This window comes from Hyperolius riggenbachi, chromosome 5 (genome assembly GCF_040937935.1).
Source record: "Hyperolius riggenbachi isolate aHypRig1 chromosome 5, aHypRig1.pri, whole genome shotgun sequence".
NCBI lineage: Eukaryota > Metazoa > Chordata > Amphibia > Anura > Hyperoliidae > Hyperolius > Hyperolius riggenbachi.
Genome location: NC_090650.1, coordinates 330,733,824 through 330,754,646, shown reverse-complemented (window position 1 = coordinate 330,754,646; position 20,823 = coordinate 330,733,824). Strand labels below are relative to the sequence as shown.

Here is a 20,823-nt window from a genome sequence, read left to right as displayed (position 1 = left end):
CAAGTCTGATTGGCTGTTTGTGGCTCCACTCCTTTTGTGACTTTAAATCTCAGTCACTCACTGGCTGGCTGAGGTTTTAAGCCAGGGGTCTCACACTCAATTTACCTGGGGCCCACAGGAGGCAAAGTCAGGATGAGGCTGGGCCGCATATGGGATTTCACAAAAAAAAAGTCCTCAAATGTCATTAACAGTTTTAATTATTTCTTCTGAACATAAAGTGTCCTACCTTATAATTCACTTCAGTGCTCCCATTACAAGTAATCCGCTGTGTCCCCACCGCAAAACAAGGCCTGCAGAGCCTCCAAATCGCCCGGGGGGGGGGGGGGGGGGGGGTAATCCGCCGGCATTTCCTGGAAGGGGCAGAGCTTTCAGCTTCAGCTCTGCCCCTCCTGACATTAATCGCTGCACGGATCGCCTCCTCTGCCCGCCCCTCTCACACTTCCCTCACAGAGAGGGGCGGGGAGAGGCTGCGATCCGTGCAGCGATTGATGTCAGGAGGGGCAGAGCTACAGCTGGAAGCTCTACCCCTCAGCGCAGTCGTGGATGTTTGCCCGGGGGATTTGGGGGCTCTGCAGCCTCCATTTAGCGGCGGGGATGCGGCGGATTACTTGGGAGCACTGAAGCAAACTAGAAGGTAAAATAGTTCACTCCTGTGTCTCTTTTGCTGGTGCAGGCCACAAAATATTGTACCGCGGGCTGTGAGTTTGAAACCCCTGTTTTAAGCTATTAACAGTGTAGGGATGGATATAGTTGACCTTTTCCCATGTAAAAAAGTTAATTGTTGGCTCCACCCACTTTTTCTAACCTTGACAAAGGCCTAATGCACACCAGGAGTTTTTCTGAGCATTTTGAGTTTTTAAATCTGCTGCTAATGTTATCCTATGTGTATGTGCACACTGGAGCAATGAGGTTTTGTAAAAAAAAAAAAAAAACCCATATCATTACATTGGGAAGAGCTTTTGAAACCTCTAGCGTTTGGGCGCTAGAGGTTTCAAAAGCTCTTCCCAATGTAATGCTATGGGTTTTTTTTTTACAAAACCTCATTGCTCCAGTGTGCACAGACACATAGGATAACATTAGCAGCAGATTTAAAAACTCAAAACGCTCAGAAAAACTCCTCTGGTGTGTACCAGGCCACACAGAGTCACAGACCAAGTGTATGAGCTTTGGGGTCCTTTGCATCAATATAAATGTTCCCATTTAAATGAAACAAATCTGATTGTGGCCACTTGTGGCTCAGCCTCCTTTTCTGAATTTAAACTCCAGTCACCCAATGACTGACTGTACCAGGTTTGAGGCCTCTGCCATTTACAGTGTAAGCATGGCAGCAATTTAAATTTTCCCCTTGAAAAATCAATAGGTGAATTCTGATTGGCTGTTGTAGACTCCACCCACTTTCCTGAATATTAATCCCAGTCACCCAATGACCAATTGTGCAAAGTTGAGAATCCTACCATTAACAATAAGAATGGCTGCAGTTTACATTTTTCCAGTAAAAAAATGTGGGGTTTTGGCCCCACCCACTTTTTGTAACCTTGACACAAAGTCACTTAATGGCCAAGTTTGAGTGTTGGGGTTCCTGGCATCAATAATGTGAGAATGGATGCAGTTTATGAAGCAAAGAAATATGATTGGCTGTTTGTAGCTCCGCCCTCTAGTGAATTTGAATCCCAGTCATCCAATTGTAGCAGGTTTGAGGCCTTTGCCATTAACAGTGTAAGAATGGCAGTAGTTTAAATATTCCCCTTGAAAATCAATAGGTGAATTTTGTTTGTTGTATGTTCCAGTCACCCAGTGGCCCACTGTGCCAAGTTTGAAAATCCTGCTATCACCATTAAAAATGGCTGCAGTTCACATTTTTCCCATTTAAAGTAAACAACTGAAATTTGATTAGCTGTTTTATGCTCCACCCACTTTCCCTAAATTTTTAACCTCGGTCACCAACTGGGCCAAGTTTCGGTACTCTGGCTTTATTACTATAAGAATGGCAGCATTCTACATTTTTTTTAATTAAAGTGAATTCAATCTAATTGGCTGTTTGTGGTATAAGCAGGTGTGCAGTGGGAGACCCCAGAACATATCTTTCCAGGTAGTATGGGATCTGTATACCAAGTTTCTTAGTGATCGCAACACACACACACACCCCTTGCAACTGCAAACAATTCAACAGGAAAACAATTCAACAGGAAAAAAACAACAAAAATACACAGTTTCATTCTCCCACTTTTAGACCTGGAATGCAGAAATTCAAGTTTCAATGCATTTTGTCACATCCATGCATATCCATAAAGGTTGAATGAACAGAAAAAGTGCTCTCATAGACCTCACATGCTGAAAAATGTTACGTAGCTTTTGTGCTTATCATTTGCCTTTGAAACTTTCTGCTAGTTTCCTACTTGAGCCGGATTCCACTCCAGTGCTCTGTTTATGATCAGATTGAAGCGCGGGGCAGATGCGTTTCCACCATAAGCTATATGGAACATCCATCGTCTATATGGGAAAATTTGCGGGCAGCTGAAGGATCAGTTCACCATTGTGGTTTAACAAACAAAAATGCCCATTTTCCACTGTAGTAATGGAGACTTAGGCTGTAGACACACCATGAGCGTTTTCTGAGAGCTTTTCAGACCCTCAGAGCTTTCTAGGCCTTTTTGAAAGAAACGCTCCCATTGATTTGCATTAAAATAACGCTAAATCCTCTGTAACATTTGCGATAAAATTGCTGCGATCACAATTTAAAAAAAAAAAAAAAAAAAAATTGCAATCACAGCAATTTTAATGCAATGTCAATGGGAGCGGTTTTTAAAAACTGCTTAGAAATCTCTGAAGATCAGAAAAGTTCTCAAAAAGCACTCACAATGTGTTTACAGCCTTATAAGGGCTGGTTCACAAAGGCGTCTCGCTAAAACACTTTTCTGGTAGTGAGCAGAGAATCATTTGGCTATCTTCGGTGGCAGCTCTCGTTGTGACTTGTTATTGACCCACTTAGGGAATTGGAGGTTTTTTTTTTTTGTACACTTTCCTCAGCAAACCTACATCACTTACCACCTACTTTCTCACTAGCCCTAAAGTTATGATTTTCATAGTGGTATTTAGACTTCAAAGGGGCATGAACAAGGCTGCCCCTTCTGAGACGTTTACAGCCTACTTCAGTGGAGAGCTTTTTTTCTGACCTAAGAATTTAACTGTGAGTGATCTGATTTCACATAATCAGGGAGTTTATATCCAAATAATAATCAGCCCAGCCACTGGAGATAAACATTTCATGCAGCGTTTTTGTTGAGCAGCAGTCGGGAAAAAATTTACAGCTGTACGATCCTGTGCCAATATCCCACCAAGGACATTCTTCTTGTACTTGGAGCTCAGTCAAATATCACTGATAGTTTTTTGTTGTACCATCACCCTGGATCTTGAATGTAATCACTATAAAAAAAAAAAACTAATTACATCAAAATCTAACAAACCCAACTAAATACGGATCAATCATGTCTGTTGTAACCACTAGAAGTTAAAGAACAACTGAAGTAAAAGGAATATGGAGGCTGCCATATTTTTCTCCTTTTAAACAATACCAGTCACCTGGCTTCCCTGTTGATATATCTGGCTGCAACAGTGTCTGAATCACACCAGAAACAAGCATGCAGTGAATCTTGTCAGATCTGACAGTAATGTCAGAAACACTTGATCTGCTGCATGCTTGCTCAGGGTCTATGGCTAAAAGTATTAAAGGCTGGGTTGCCAGGCAACTGGCATTGCTTAAAAGGAAATAAATATGGCAGCCTCCATATCCCACTCACTACAGTTGTCTTTTAAAAGGAACACAGGCAAGAGTGTTATGCAACTAATGTAAGCATAGCTTTGTACTGCATTACGCAATACAACGTTGGTGTCAGTGGATACAGAACTCTCGCCAAATATCTACTGGCACAAGATGGGACCTCAGGTATTATCAGGAAGAGGTTCTTTACCCAATTATCACAAATTGCATAGGACACACCTAGCTGTCATGAGGCTGGCTAGCATGTGCTTTATTCCTACCCGTTGTTCACCTCTCGCCATAGGGCAGCAGAAGCTGTGCAGCCAAAACACCTACATGGGTAACCAGAGAAAATCTTAAAAAAAAAAAAAGTGAAAACAGGGATTTAGCTAGAGATTTTTGCCCCCTCGAAAACTTTGGAATGCCTCTTCAGCCACTAGTATTCGGTTGCCCTGTGGCCTGTGCCCCATATCTCCATTAGAATGAGGTAGCCTTTGTGCCCTCCAGATAGAGCAGCGCAAGGAGAAGTATACTAACTGCACTGCAAAGTAATGTATACTGCACATTAGGGAGTGGACAGAGAAGCCCCACCCCCATGTTGGCAGGAGGTATTGCTATGTAAGTGGGTGAAAAATACTTAAAGGGAACCAGAGACAAAGCACCCTTGTGTATTTTAACACACACACACACACACACACACACACACACACACACACACACACACACACACACACACACACACACACACACACACACACACACACACACACACACACACACACACACACACACACACACACACACACACACATTATATCAGTAAGAACATTAGCGAAAACACTTACCATACTCTGTTTCATCCTCACTGCTAAAAGTGTCTGTTACCAGCTGTGATAAAAATCCCGGACTGCGCATTCAGTCTGGCTTTGCAGGGAATAATTATAGCAGAGTCATTATAGCAGAGCCACAAGAGGGCAGGCTTGGGCTTGAAAAGACACCAGAGAAGACAGACTCAGCTATAATATTTCCATAGCAAAGCTAGACTGAGTGCTCAGTTGGGGATTCTTATCAGAGGTGATAACAGTCAGATTAAACAGAGAACAATGAAACAAAGAGCAGATTAGGCGTTTACGGTCATGTTCCCACTGATTTATAAGGTAAAATACAAGAGGGTGCTTCATCTCTGGTTCTCTTTAAGTCACATAGAAACCAGAAAATATTTTAAAAGCCAAATGAGTTACGGTACTTACCTTTTGACATCCTCCATTTGAGTTACTTTCGTCACAGACCTGGATATTGTGTATTCACTTGAATACACACAAAAAAAACCCCAAAACAAACATACTTGTCTTGCCACTATTACTGGCCTTTTGCAGCAAAAAAAATAATAAAAAAAAAAAAAAAAATGTGTAAATAAAGGTTGAAAAGTTCCTTTATTTTGTCGGAAGGCATTTGATAAAATACATACAATTTTGGCCGCTTCATTGGCCGAGTCATAGACTAAGTGGTATGCCGGGTACCACTACACAAGTAGGTTTTTTTTTTATTTATTTAAGGCGCTTCATTGCAAAATAATTTAAGTCCATCATCAAGTAAAGTGTTCACAACAAAAATATCTACTGTATATTCTGGCGTATAAGACTTTTTTAACCCTTGAAAATCTTTAGAAAAATTGGCGGTCGTCTTATACGCCGGGTGTCATTGATGCCGGGTGATACACCCTGTCCTTTTACCGACTGGGCCAGAAGAGTGAAAGAGGCGTGTTTTATGGGCACAGCGTAATCTATTCTTCCATACCCTTTTGAGAAACAGGGAGAGCTGACCAATCCACTTAAGGAAAGTCAATCACCTGTATACTGTTATATACTGGGTACCGCATACAGTACAGCGCCAGTATCTGTTCATACATAGCACCAGCATATGATTTTTATTTTATTTATTTTTATTTGGTGTGCATAGGAAGAGGGGTAGTCTACGACGAGTATATCCCAAACTATTTTAACTGGAAAAGTTGAGGGGTTGTCTTATACGCCGAAATATACGGTAATATTATACTATGAATCAAGCAAATGGTTCTTTTCCACTTTATTTAAACCCAACACATACAAGTGGTCTTTTTACACAGAGTCATGTGGCATTCTGACAGGATCTCTCAACTGCAGCTTGGTATTGGGCCTCTTCATCAAGATTGACATTCTAGGAAAAAAGAAAGAAAAATACAATGTTTTACAGACTGAATAAACACCTACACACAAAAAATAAATACATAAAAAATTATGGTAAAACTAGATCAGCGCAGCGGTGCCTTTTACCATGAACTCCTCATAGCTGAACCGATGTCTGGCATTGAGATGGGCGACAATATTTGGCGTTACTTGAGAGTGATTGGACCATGGCAATGAAGAGCATACAGGACACACCTATAAGAACAGGACTCTTAAACATTTGCAATTTCTTTGAAAAATATAAAATGTATAAAGACAGTCCACTACTTACAAACAATGTTTCAGTGATACAAAGTACACTTCATATACAAAATATCAGAATCAATTTGGCCAACTAAGTTTGCACTTAAAGGGATACTGTAGGGGGGGGTCGGGGGAAAATGAGTTGAAGTTACCCGGGGCTTCTAACGGTCCCCCGCAGACATCCTGTGCCCGTGCAGCCACTCACAGATGCTCCGGCCCCGCCTCCGGTTCACTTCTGGAATTTCTGACTTTAAAGTCAGAAAACCACTGCGCTTGCATTGCCATGTCCTCGCTCCCGCTGATGGCACCAGGAGCATACTGCGCAGACCAAAGACCATACTGGGCTTGTGCAATACACTCCTGGTGACATCAGCGGGAGCGAGGATGCAGCTGCGCAGGCGCAGTGGTTTTCAGACTTTAAAGTCTGAAATTCCAGAAGTGAACCGGAGGCGGGGCCGGAGCATCGGTGAGTGGCTGCGTGGGTACAGGATGTCTGCGGGGGGCCATTAGAAGCCCTGGGTAAGTTCAACTCATTTTCCCCCGACCCCCCTACAGTATCCCTTTAAGAGGAATTTAACTTGGCAGGTTAAAGCGGTATAAAACCCTGACATAATCAATAAAAACAGGTTTTCCTTTTTATATGCCATACAGTTATATTTGCTTTTGTGCATAAGTATTATTATTCATTTAGAAATAACAAGTTCCGAAAGTACACTTTTATTGCTCTGAGAGCGGACTTTGCATTTTATTCATAACAGGTTTATTCATCTTTTAATTTAAGCAGAAATACTTTGGGTGTGTGTTCAGGAGACTCTGCACAGTCAGAGAATGTGTCACATTCCTCACTTGATACAATTAAGTAAACACAAGATAACAATATCTCCAGTTCAGATGTGTCCAGCTTTCCCTGCAGGAAACTTAGAATGTCGTGTGTTTAACACTTTGAATGCTGTTTCTAGTAAAAAAAAAAAAAAAATGGTGGTAGTATAGAATATGCTGTAAATAATCGTTTAAAGCAAATCAGACATGCTGGGTTTCATTCTGTTTTAACAGGCACAAACAAAAACAATACAAGGACAGACAAGATATATACACTACAAGTCAAGGACAGTGTGCAAGTGTAGTGGCAGTAAGCAAGGGGAAAAACATTCATATACAATAATTTCTTATTTTTGTTGTTCAATGTTACAGTATACAACATACTGTAAAGCACATTTAAAATAAATACACCCCCCCCCCCCCCAAAAAAAAAAACAAAACGAAACTTCGTTTATACTTTATGTCCAAATCCAGAGAGTTGTCCGAAAGTATATCATTCATCCATGTTTTCCCATGTCTCACACAGGGCTCAAACTTACGAACAAGTTCAACTTACAAACTCCAGGGGCTTGATTCACTAAACAGTGATCACTCAAATATCACACCTTATCAAAGTAGCATAGTGAGTGCTACAAACCCGCAGGGGCTCAGGGCAGGACAAGTGCCATTGCCAATTATCAGGCATAAGTTCGTAGCACTCGCTATTCTACTCTGATAAGGCGTGTTAACTTTGATAAAGTGTGATATCTGAGTTATCACGGTTTAGTGAATCAAGCCCCTGGAACGGAGCATGCTTGCAAGTCGGGGACTGTCGGTATATATATATATTTTATTTTTTTTATAGCTTACAGCCACATTTATGTATCAGTTTATATACACTGCATTTAGACTGGAGAAAGCTTAGTTCCTCCTGCTCAAATATCCGTCCCCAGTTTTAACACTTTCTACACCACCACTGCCTAGATACCTACCAGCAATCATGAACAGAAGAAAGGGGGAGGGGGGGGATCTCAACTTAGAAAAGAATTGTAGGTGGGGTTGCGGGTTGGTAGGGATTACCAGATAGACCTGCTGCTACCACAGTGGGGAGGGGCCCTTTAACCCTCAATAGGTTGTTACAAGAAAGGAAAAATTCAGTAGGGGAGTACGTGCATGTGTTACGGCATTGCAATGTTCACCCTATGTGATGTTCACAGCGCGACGTTGAAGTCACGTTGTAAATGTTGCATTATGGTAATGCACTGCTGCAGCGAGTTACCTCCAAATGCAGACGTTAACAGATACAGGGAAGCATATTTTTCATTGCCTGTATACTCCACTGTATCTACTGTATGTGAAGGCAACGCAGCGTTAATGCGAGTTACCAACTTTTTTTGCATTGCGTTTTAATGCTGCGCCGCAGCTTTAACATGGCATCACAACACAATGTCCCACTGTAAACATAGCCTTAAGAAAAATGTGTACCACTTCGGTACAAAAATTGCAGGGGAATTAAACAACTAGCCCATAAGTGACCCTGTGTACTGGGGAAGACAAAAAAATAAAAAAAAATTTTACCGCATCGCCATCTTCAAAATAATGCACAAATATGCAGTGATCAAGTAAAGCTTGCCGGTTCAAGTTCTCTTGGGCACATAAAGGGCACTTGTATGTCGTGTCCAACCTGAAAAAAAAAAAAAAAAAAAAAAAATTCAAGTAGCCACAACATACCATGGAAATAGACATTTTGGTAACAGTATATTGAAGATAAAGAAGATCTTCATGTTGAAGATCTTGTTAATTGTTGTCTGTTTCATCCTCATTAAAAAGGTTTCTCATGTTCACCCTTTCAGATATTTTTTTATTGTTAGTAGGAAGGTGAATAGGGGACTATGCTAGATCACATACTGGTTAAAGTGAACTCAAAGTGAGAGCGATATGGAGGCTGCCATATTTATTTCCCGCAGTCCGGCTCATCTATTTGGCTGCAGTGGTGGCTGAATTACACCATAAACAAGCATGCAGCTGGTCTTGTCAGTTCTGACTATATTGTCAGAAATTGCTTAATATAAAATCATTTTTAGGTAACATGGCCTCCATAAGTATTCCAATACTTCACCACTTTATTAAAAATACGAATTGTGTCTAAAACACAATCCTCCCCTCCCCCTCCCCCCCCCTGAAATCCAAAAGATAATAGTGCTCAGTTCTCCCCATCAATTAAAACCAAATGACAATAGCGGAATACATTGCTATAAGGAACGCAGCTTGAAGGGTTCTCCCTCAACTATAGTATTCACTCATAATCATTTCTATAGATACTTTCTATAGTGGTAATCATTAACAAGCCGTTTCCCATTCCCTTCTTGTACCTCTGACACTAATTGCCATTGGCAGGTTTTGATGCACCATATCAATTGTTATGTATACAGTGCTTGAGGGTACCAATTTTAAAACTTGCATCGAGGCCCACAGCTCCTTAGCTATGCCACTGTTCAATTTGTCTCTGGCCAGAGAATAATATTGTAATACTCCACATACATCCGCACATTCATCGCCCACACCTTTGTGTGAACAGGGTTCATTGCACAAAAGAAACCAAGTTCTGTGTGAAACAAGGGTTAGGGTTCCGGGATGATGGAAAGGAGATAACTTGTTATATTGCTCCTGCATACAATGAATAAGTCTCTATATGGATGGATCTCACCCCACATCGGATGCTCCTCCTGGTGACTAACTATTCCTCAGGTGCTGCTGTTATCGTGCTGGTTATCCTGATGTGTGTACAGGGCTCTGGCTACCAATAAGGCCGCTCCTGCTCAGAGTGTGACTGCTGATTTACGGAGAATGCCAGCCCTGGATCCCAATGCATGAGGTGCGAACGATGCTGCGTCACATGCAAGCAGCGTTAGCTCTGCCCACCAACGCTTTTAATGTCCCAATTGGACGTTTCATCAGGGTGTTGTATATTGTCAGAAACACCAGATCTGCTGCATGCTTGTTCAGGGTCTATGGCTGAAAATATTAAAAGTACTAGAGGCAGAGGATGAACTGCAGGACAGCCAAGCAACTGGTATTGCTTTAAGTGTACCTCAGACGAGGGGAGGGGGGGGGGTATAAGAAATATATACATACCTGGGGCTTCCTCCAGCTCCCTCTGGACTGATCGCTCCCACGCCACCGTCCTCCGCTGCCTGAAGCCTCCACAACTGGCCCATAGGGTAAGTAGGTAAGTCGTCCAGTCGACGCAGGTTCAGTCGGGCTGTGCGTTCTCCCTTGTTCCGCTCCTGTGGCTGGAGGCATTCTGAGCGAGACAAGGGAGCGTACACAGCCCATCTGTGCAGTATGCCTCGGACCGGAGGACTTTCTGGGACAATCTGCGGAGGCTGCAGGCAGCGGAGGACAGAGGCATGGGAGCGATTAGGCCAGAGGAAGCACCAGTTTGGGTTTTTTTTTGTTTTTAATTTCTTCATTTCATTCTTCCCAGTTTCAGGTTTACTTTAAAAAAATAAAATATGTCAGCCTGCATGTCACTTTCACCTCAGGTTCACTTTAACCTCTTGCCACCCACATCACGCCAATGGGCGTGGCCACGGCGGCAGCCCCAGGACCGCCTAACGCCGGTTGGCGTAAAGTCCTTGGGCTCTGTTTTGCAGGAGATCGCACGCAGGCTGCGCACGCATCTTCTGCTTGGGGGGGTAGAGTGACGCCCCGCCTTCAGTCTCCGAGCGGCTGACGCCGCTCGGGAGACTGTAAGACGGCGTGATCGCCGTCTTTTTAGCCTGTGCAGCGCTGCGATCAGCAGCAGCGCTGCACTGGGGACATGTCCCCCTGGGAAACAAGAGAGCGATCGGCTCTCATAGGCAGAAGCCTATGACAGCCGATTGCCGTAATTGGCTGGCTGTGGGGTGGGAGGGAGGGAGGGAGGGGGTTTAAAGAAACAGCCTTAAAAAAAAAAAAAAAAAAAAAAAACACGAAAATATTGATGGAAAAAAACAAACAAACATGGGAGCAATCAGACCCCACCAACAGGGAGCTCTGTTGGTGGGGAGAAAAGGGGGGGGGGGGGGAAATCACTTGTGTGCAGTGTTGTGCGGCCCTGCAGCTTGGCCTTAAAGCTGCAGTGGCCAATTTTACTCAAAATGGCCTGGTCACTAGGGGGGTTTAGCCCTGCAGTCCTCAAGAGGTTAAGGCTGTTGCCTTTGATGTGGAGAGAAGAAAAGCAAAAAATTCTATATTCAAAACATAGTCCTCCATATGAGAACAATATTAAAAAGTGAAGTGGAGGAGGAAAAAAAAAAAAAAAAAAAAAAAAAAAACACTAAAAAATCCAATCTTACGGCCTTGTTGTGGCGTCTGTGGTGTTCTGCATTTTGGTTTCTTTAGAAGCACTGCCAAACTCCTCCTGGTAGCTTCTACAGGACTTGTAATGAAGCCGCATATAGGACAACTTCATCTGAAAGTAAGTTTTAGTTTCAAAATTTAAACAGATCACACAGAGGTAGTAAATAAGTATGGACTAGGTATTAAATATACCACGTATATTGCCTCTATTTCCAAAAGAAAGCTTCATAAAATGGTCGAAGTAAGTATGGTAGGGATATTCAACTCATTGGCCCATATGCAATTCTCTTTTTCACCTGAGTTTTCTCCTAGGAGATAATTTTTCATCTTTGATTTTAAATAGCTTTCCAGTACTTTTCAACTAAAAAAGTACCAAAACGTTGGGGGGGGGGGGGGGGGGGGAGGGAAGTACTAACAAAATTATTTTGAGTATTTTCTTGCCTACTGGAGGCTTTAAAGGGACTCCGAGCAGTTCAGAAACTATGGAAAAATGCATATCATTTTAAAGCCCTCTTTCTCCTCTTTCCAATGATCTATAAATCGTCGCCCTACGCCTTTTAGTTTTCACTATTTTCGCGATTGAAATTGCCGCGGCCGCGATTTCAATCGCGAAAATAGAGAAAACTAAAAAGGCATAGGGCGACGATTTAGGTGTCGCCAGAAAGAGGAGAAAAATAGCTTTAAAATGATATCCATCTTTCCATAGTTACTTTGTATTACACAGGGCGACTTTTTCTGCTGAATTGAGCTGCTGACACTGGGGAAAGTGTCGTCCTGTGTAATACAAGTAACTATGGAAAGATGGATTTCATTTTAAAGCTCCCTTTCTCCTCTTTCTGGTGACACCTAAATCTTCGCCCTACACTTTTTAGTTTTCTCTATTTTCGCGATTGAAATCGCGGCCATTTCAATCGCGAAAATAGCAAAAACTAAAAGGCGTAGGGTGGCGGTTTATATATTACTGGAAAGAGGAGAAAGAGAGCTTTAAAATGATATGCATCTTTCCATAGTTTCTGCACTGCTCGGAGTCCCTTTAAAGGCATTTTATTGACAAGTTTAAAAATATCACCTAGGAGAAAACTAAGGTGAAAAAGTGAATTGCATATGGCCCATAATGTGCAAACATTGGGAGATGACAGAGGCACATCCATGTTCTAGTGTAAAATGTGTCCTATTCTAATGGAATCTTACCTGTTTCCCACAATACGTACAGCCCGATGATAAAGCTCTCATGCCCGCCTCAATGTCGGATGCTCTAGTTGGTGCTGATCTCTCACTTCTATGCAGAGGCCCTCGGCAAAGTGGACAATGTGCTCCACTTGCTTTAATAGCTGCTACAAAGCATCTCCTGCAAAAACTAGATAAGCACAATATATTGGAAGATTTGTAGCAAAATTATTTCATTCCAAGAAGAAAAACAAACACTCCCGGAGAGTAGCTTCATGGAGGATGCACACATACAGCATGCAGGAAACATGCACATCATTTACTTGCACACGTTCAATGCATGTGCATAACCCAAATAGACAATGATATTCAAGAGGGTAACAAGCATGGTGTCTGAGGAAATGGTGCATGGAGTAAGTTGTTATCCACCATGTGGCAATCGCATTAAGGGACCATTTCCAGTAGATGCTAGTTTGCAGTGTTTCCCGCATGCGAGTTGGACATCGGAATCGCTGCCAATTCACTCAGTAGGCTTGCTGTCCTAATGACAGGTCGGTGTGATTTGGACAGCATGCTGCAGTTTACCGTGGCACGCATCCGAATCCCCATAGCTGTGCGTGGCAAATGGGTGCCATGTCTGATTTGGAAATGGATGAGGCACCCCAGTGGAATCCGGCCCTTAAAAGTCAACGACATGCCCAATGATTAATCTGGGTTGTCACATCTAATGTGAATCTGTATGCAGGGAAATCCTGCAATGAACCTAGTTGCCTTAAAATGGATCCGAGAAACTTTTACACAATTTATAACTGTACCCAGTGGTGTAGCAATATGGGTTGCAGAGGTAGCCACCACATCGGGGCCCTTGGGCCAGAGGGGCCCTCCCTCAACTACAGTATTAGCTCTATTGGTCCTGTGCTCATAATGACTTCTATAGATACTTTGAACAGTGGTAATTATTAACCACTTAAAGAGAATCTGTACTCTAAAATTCTTACAATAAAAAGCATACCATTCTCTTCATTATGTTTCTCCTGGGCCCCTCTGTGTCGTTTCTGCCACTCCCTGCTGCAATCCTGGCTTGAAATTAACAGTTTTAGGCAGTGTTTACAAACAATAGACATGGCTTCTATAGGCTGAGACCTAGCTTACTGTGTGACTCATGCAGAGCTTTGAGAGGGTGTGTAAAGCTTCTGCCAATGACTAGCAGTGCTGCACATGCCACACATTCCAGCCTCAGCCCGACACAGCCGTCAGAGGAAAGATGATAAGATTTATTACAGAGACAGTGCAACTACAAAATGCTGCAGTAAGACAGACCACATTAGAACAGGCATAGGAACTTATAGGATAGAAGAAATAAGGCTCAAAATTTCTCTTTAAAGGGAACCTGTACTGAGTAAAATTTAAAACAAACACATGAGGTAACTTCTAATGAACATTACATAGTTACCATATTTGCTGCCGTATAGGACGCACTTTTTCTCCCCCAAAAATGGGGAGAAAAAAAAAAGTCCCTGCGTCTTATACAGCAAAGGCAGGGAATCCCCAACTTGTGAACGCCCGCCGATACGAATTGCGACCCGCCGCCATTGGGGATTCCCTGTGGGCCTGGCCTGCCCCCTGAATGCCACATCTCTCCCCATGTAATAATTTCTTGCCCCCGCCATGCGTGCGTCTCCCCGGGTCACCCCCCCCCCCACGTGTCACTGTCAGCAGCAGCAGCGAAGAAGGCTTACCAGATCCATGCCGCCGCCGCGAGGACTGCAGACACCCAGCTACTCCATATGTTTCCTCTACTGCGCGGCTACTGACGCAATCAGTACAAGCCGCGCAGTAGAGGAAACACACGGAGTAGTCGGGTTTCTGCAGTCCTCGCAGCGGCATGGATCTGGTAAGCCTCCACCGCTGCTGCTGCTGACACTGGGGGACATATGTACAACAGGGATAGCGAGACACGCGGGGGGGGGGGGGGGGGTATGTGACCTGGGGAGACTCACGCATCGCGGGGGGCAAGAAATTACTACATGGGGAGAGATGTGGCAAGCGGTGGGCAGGCCAGGCCCAGCAGGGACACACATGGAGACAAGACAGGGGGGGGGGGGGGGGGGAAGAGAGACAGGACACAGAAGGACATATGAGGAGAAGGGGTAGTCAGGGCACATGGAGAAGGGGCAAACAGGACACATGGGCAGACACCATTTGGGGGATAACATGTACAAGATGCCTCTGGAATATGGACGCACCAGGTTAAATATAATATCTATATCTATTTTTTTCCCTGGTTTTGCCCTCTTAACCTGGGTGCGTCTTCTATTCCGGAGCGTCTTATACGGCGCGAAATACGGGTACCTTGACATCGGTTCCTCTCAGAAGCTCACCATTTTCTTCTGACAATGATCCCTTCCAGTTCTGACAACATTTTGTCAGAACTGAAATATATCAGTTGCTGTCAGTTCTAGATGAGAGGAGAACTGATGTGTCCATGTTTCCCTATGGCTCAAGTGGGCGATGTTACAGTTTAACTGTGTGCTGACCAGAAAGCGGTTATGGAGTAATGGCCATTTTCAAAATGGAGGACAGAGAATTTCATTGATCACAGTGGACGAACAGGATGCAGGAGAGGAAAAAAAAATAAATTGATTGATAAGTAGAGTACACGGGAGGCAAGTATGACTTTTGCATGTTGATTTTGACAATATTTTTAGTTCAGGTTTTCTTTAAGGACTGCAGTCATAAAACACCTTAAAGGATATCACAACTGAACATGTGTGGTTAAAATGAGTGCAGCACTATCGGTTGTAATACGCACATACCGACTGTTCCTCTCGCCCCCTCCGTTTGCCCCCGTTCACACTCTATACACTCGGTGTGTGGCGACTTGCTTGACCTCTGCCCCGGACATACTGCGCCCTGTGTACGCAGTATGTGCTTCCCCCTTCACTTCTGGCCATCGCACAGTGCGAGGCTCAGAAGCTGCTGTCCCCTCTGTGCTGCGTGTGCGTACCATTACACCGAGCGTCACATAATTAGCATGTGACGCTCGGTGTAATGGAGCGCACACGCAGCGCACACAGCAGCTTCTGAGCCTCGCGCTGTGCGACGGCCAGAAGTGAAGGGGGAAGGACATACTGCGCACACAGGGTGCAGTATGTCCGGGGCAGAGGTCAAGCAAGTCGCAGCACACCGGAGTGTATAGAGTGTGAACGGCGGCAGACAGAGGGGGGGGGGGGGGCGGTATGTGCGTATTACAACCTATACAGTGCTGCACTCATTTTAACCACACATGTTCAGTTGTGGTATCCTTTAAGGACCAGACACTCTTTCCATTCAGACCACTGCAGCTTTAACGGTTTATTGCTCGGTCATACAACCTAACACCTAAATGAATTTTACCTCCTTGTCACTAATAGAGCTTTCTTTTGGTGCTATTTGATTGCTGCTGTGATTTTTAGTTATATTCATAAAAAAAAAAAAAAAAAAAAAAAAAAAAAAAAAAAAAAAAAAAAAAAAGAGACATGAATTTTGTCAAAAAAAGGTTTTTAACTTTCTGTGCTGACATTTTTCAAAGTAAAATTTCTATATACATTTTTGTCCAAATGTATTGTGCTACGTGTTTGATAAAAAAAAACAATCCAATAAGTATATTTATTGATTTGGGTAAAAGTTATAACGTTTACAAACTATGGTGCAAAAAGTGAATTTTCCAATTTTTGAAGCATCTCTGACTTTTCTGAGCACCTGTTAGGTTTCATGAGGCGCTAGAATTCCAGGATAGTATAAATACCCCCCAAATGACCCCATTTTGGAAAGAAGACATCCCAAAGTATTCACTAAGAGGCATGGTGAGTTCATAGAAGATTTTGATTTTTGTCACAAGTCAGTGGAAAAGGACACTGGGACAAAAGAAAAAAAAAAAAAAAAAAAAAAGGAAAAAGAAACCTGCCACAGACTCACCATGCCCCTCTCTGAATACTTTGGGGTGTCTACTTTCCAAAATGGGGTCATTTGTGGGGTGTGTTTACTGTCCTGGCATTTTGGGGTGCTAAACTGTAAGCACCCCTGTAAAGCCTAAAGGTGCTCATAGGACTTTGGGCCACTTAGCGCACCTAGGCTGCAAAAAAATTGTCATGCATGTGGTATCGATGTACTCAGGAGAAATCGTATAATGCGTTTTGGGGTGTATTTTTACACATACCCATGCTGGGTGGGAGAAATATATTTCCCGGAAGTTCGGTTCGCCCCCTTAATGCTCCATTAGGGTCAACTTTGACCCTCTACATCACAGTCAGCAGGCACATTGTAGCCAATCAGGCTACACTCAGTCCTGGAGCCACTCCCCCCTGTATATAAGACAGGGAGCACCGGCCATTGCACTCGCTTGTGTGCCTGCTATAGTGAGAGAAGGGCAAGCTGCTGCAGACGGTTTCTCCTAGGGAAAGATTAGTTAGGCTCTTGGCTTGTTAGCTTGCTCCTGGCTGATTCTTATTGCTATAATAGCACCCCACAACAGCTCTTTTGAGAGCCAATGTTCTCCTGATGTGTTTTTTTTTGTGTTGCCTACTGACACTGCATTATATAGCCCTATCTGTTGCAGCTGGACCTTGGTAATTGCCAGCCAGGCCCTGCCTACCTACCTCTACTGGGACTCCTACCTATGCCTAGCTAAATACTGGGGCACCTACCTATGCCTAGCTACCTATACTGGGACACCTACCTATACTGGGGCACCTACCTACATACAAAATGATAATAAGGTCGTTGCTTAATTGTGGACAGACCAAATTTGATCAGCTGGACAGTCACTGTTCTATAATTGAGCTACCACAGCCCGGCGACCATATGGGCTTGAAAACCGCCACGGCCTGCACTCTCGCCATGGTGCGCACCAGTCCAGCACGGCCGTCACTACACAAACAGCTGTTTGCGGTGCGTTACACAGTGAGTTTGGTGTCTCAGTGTGAAGCAGTACACTAATTACACTAGCTGATTGATGTATACACATGCAAGATGTTTTAAAGCAATTTAGCATTCAATGTGATTTCTGCCCTTAAAAACGCCGCTTTGCGTCAAATCCAGATTTTTTCCCCAGGACTTTTGGCATGCATCCCACTCCGCCATGCCCCCCTCCAGGTGTTAGACCCCTTGAAACATCTTTTCCATCACTTTTGTGGCCAGCATAAGTGTTTCTAGTTTTCCAAGTTCGCCTCCTCATTGAAGTTTATTGCGATTCACGCAAACCAAACTTTTCGCAGAAGTTTGCGAACCAAAAATCGGAGGTTCGGCCCATCTCTAGTGGTGACAGGGGGTGATCAGTGGGTGATTAGAAGGGAGAACAGATGCAATCAATGCACTGGAGAGGTGATCGGAAGGAGATCTGAGGGGGATCTGAGGGTTTGGCCGAGTGATCAGGAGCACACATGGGGCAAATTAGTGCCTGATCTGATGGGTAGGTGTGCTAGGGGGTGAAAGGTGGTGACAGGAAGTGATTGATGGGTGTTTCAGGGTGTGATTAGAGGGGGGGGGGGGGCAATAGATGCAAGCAATGCACTGGGGAGGTGATCGGGGGAGTGGGGGGGTTCTGAGGGCAATCTGAGGGTGTGGGTGGGTAATTAGGTGCCCGCAAGGGGCAGATTAGGGTCTGATCTGATGGGTAGCAGTGACAGGTGGTGACAGGGGGTGATTGATGGGTGAGTAGAGGGAAGAACAGATGTAAAGGGGCTATGGGCGGTCAACGAAATGTTCTCCATCCCCTAATTGCACCTCAGACACTGTAGTTGACATTGGCAGGTTTTGGTGCGCCTTATCAATTTTTATGTATTGAGTGCTTGGTGGGCCCCATTGTAAAACTTGCATCGGGGCCCATAGCTCCTTAGCTACGCCACTGCCTGTACCCCTTACATATATTTTATAGGGCATTCCTCAAGCTAAATACTTTTTTTGTTGTTGTTTTAATGCCCTCATTCTCTATAAACTAAACAAGCTGCACCCACAGCTCCTCCAGCGCCTAGGTATTTTGAGTCCCATGTAGGAAGTGCTCTGGGGAGAAGGAGGTGGCATTACCAGCTGGGAAGCTGCTGAAATTTCAGAGACAAGGGGGCGGAAAGGGAAAGAGAGAGGAGGAGAGGGGAGGGGAGTTTTCACAGGCTGAGGGGTGGAGCTACAGAGCAGCTTGCCTGTGTAATGACGACAAGCAGAATATGGCTGCTCTCATTGTATCACAGGAAGAAATCATCATTTACTGTGTAAACCATTTAAAGTATAGATAAGATATATAGACAGGTTACTTGGTCTTGTTAGTTTTTCATCTCGGATCTGCTTTCCAGATATGTATCAAAGTAAATAGATTGGAGAACATTCTTCCGTACAAGTCGCGTTGAGTGCAAACAGACCTCCCCAGGAGCTCTGTAATGGTGGTGCACACGTTGTATAGAAGGTCAGCAAAGTTTGCACGGTTGCGCACTAAATCATGTAGTGTGGTGTAAATCAGTGGGAACAGTGGTGTAGCTATGGAGCTATGGGCCCCGGTGCAAGTTTTACATTGGCTCCCCCAAAGCACTCTATATGTAACACTTGATACGGCGCAACAAAACCTGCCAAGGTCATCCACAGCATTAGAGGTGCAAGAAGGGGATGGGGAACAGTTTTTTAATTGTTACTACTATTCAAAACATCTATAGAAGTGATTACTACCACCACAGGGCCAATAAACAGCTAATACTTTGAGGAAGAGCCCCATGGGGCCCCGATGCGGTCACTACCTCTGCAACCCCTATTGCTACGTCCCTGAGTGGGAAGTATTTCTCTAATAAAATGTCAACCACACAGCTTTTAGCAAACTTGACTAGAATGGAGAACTAGGTTTGGAAAGTAACCATGGAGAACATGACTAGAGGCTTGGAAATTAACCACCACTACTATATGGCACTAAAGACCTTGATCTGACCACACTGCAACACTTCCTTCTCAGAGTTATCTGTACAGGTTTTCTTAAACAATGGTACAAAGAAAATGGCATCTGACACATTTCACTTCCTCTTCTAGGACCTTAGCACCATGGGAAAAGCAGCAGTAAGCTTTGACGCAACAAATAAATTAGGGCCTTATCTGACAGATTTCATATCCAAAGCAAGACACCATGCCTTCCGCCTTCATTGACAGTTGGAGCACTACACTGGGACCAGGGCCGCCCCCTCAGTAATATGCAGCTAGCTGTTTCCAGGCTCCAGCATGGTGCACTGAGAAGGGGAAAAAAAAAAAAAAAAAAAAAGTTAAAGAATTCTTTCACACTCAGGGCTGGAACCCACTAGAGCGATTTTTTTTTGAGCATTTACGGAGCACTTTAAAAATCGCTAGCACTTTCCCTAAACACTCTGCCAACGTAACAAATTCCATAGTAGCGACTGCGATTAGCAAAATCGCAATCGCAGGACTAGAGTTGTCCCGAACATCAGTGGTTCGCGTTGAAATGCGAACTTTAAGGCGAGTTCAACCTGCCCCTATACTACATCATTGGGCTAAAAACTTTGACCCTTTACATCAGTCAGCAGACATGACAGCCAATAGAGATGGCCCGAACCTCCGAATTTAGGTTTGCGAACCGCAATAGACGTCAATGTAGAGGCGAACATTGAAAACTAGAAAAATTTAGGCTGGCGGCAAAAGTGATGGAAGAGATGTTTCAAGGGTTCTAACACCCGAGTTTTTGCATGGATGAAAAAAAAATCTTGTATGTGTATACATCAATCAGGGAGTGTAATTAGAATACTGCTTCACAATGACACACCAAAATCACTGTGTAACGCACCGCAAACAGCTGTTTGTGTTGTAAAGGCCGTGCTGGACTGGTGCGCACCATGGCGAGAGAGTGCAGGCGACAGCAGTTTTCAAGCCCATATGGTCGCCTGTCACAAGGCACTTGTGATGGAGACCGTTGTGCTGAGTGTAGCGACCCTTGCAGCTCGAAACCCGGTATCCCTGGAGTGGGAACAGGAGGACCAAGGTGTACAAGAGGCAGGAGTGCTCGCTGGAACCAGAGATCAGGTAAGCAGGCAGTAACCACGGCACTCCTCACTGGCCGAGTCAAACTGCAAGGACTCAGAGACCAGACCTAGGATAAGCAGAAGTCGGCACCAGAGTGGGTAGTCGTACAGGCAGGGTTCGGCAACGGAGCGGGTAATCAGGCAAGCAAAGGTCAGGATCCAGGAATCAGGTAAACGGGCAGACACTAAGTCATGGCACGAGAGCACAACACTAGCTGCAATACTCCAGCACTGATGTGTTGCACTC

The 20,823-nt window shown here is 44.1% G+C and overlaps 1 protein-coding gene across 2 annotated transcripts in view; it reads right to left on the bottom strand.

Moving 5' to 3' along the window:
• Nucleotides 1-3,257: 3,257 nt before the first annotated feature.
• RNF138 (ring finger protein 138) overlaps nt 3,258-20,823 on the bottom strand; it is a 31,258-nt gene continuing 13,692 nt past the window's right edge. Inside the window, exons 2-7 of one of the 2 annotated variants that reach the window (XM_068234733.1) lie at nt 12,559-12,724; nt 11,364-11,479; nt 8,602-8,707; nt 6,070-6,177; nt 5,864-5,953; nt 3,258-3,423 (exon numbers count right to left, since the gene is read on the bottom strand). In XM_068234733.1, the coding sequence (XP_068090834.1) occupies nt 5,885-5,953; nt 6,070-6,177; nt 8,602-8,707; nt 11,364-11,479; nt 12,559-12,724 (565 nt within the window). In that variant the 3' untranslated portion in view covers nt 3,258-3,423; nt 5,864-5,884. Of the gene's footprint in view, nt 3,424-5,827; nt 5,954-6,069; nt 6,178-8,601; nt 8,708-11,363; nt 11,480-12,558; nt 12,725-20,823 lie in introns of those variants that run through there. The other variant, XM_068234734.1, reaches the window with a different exon arrangement.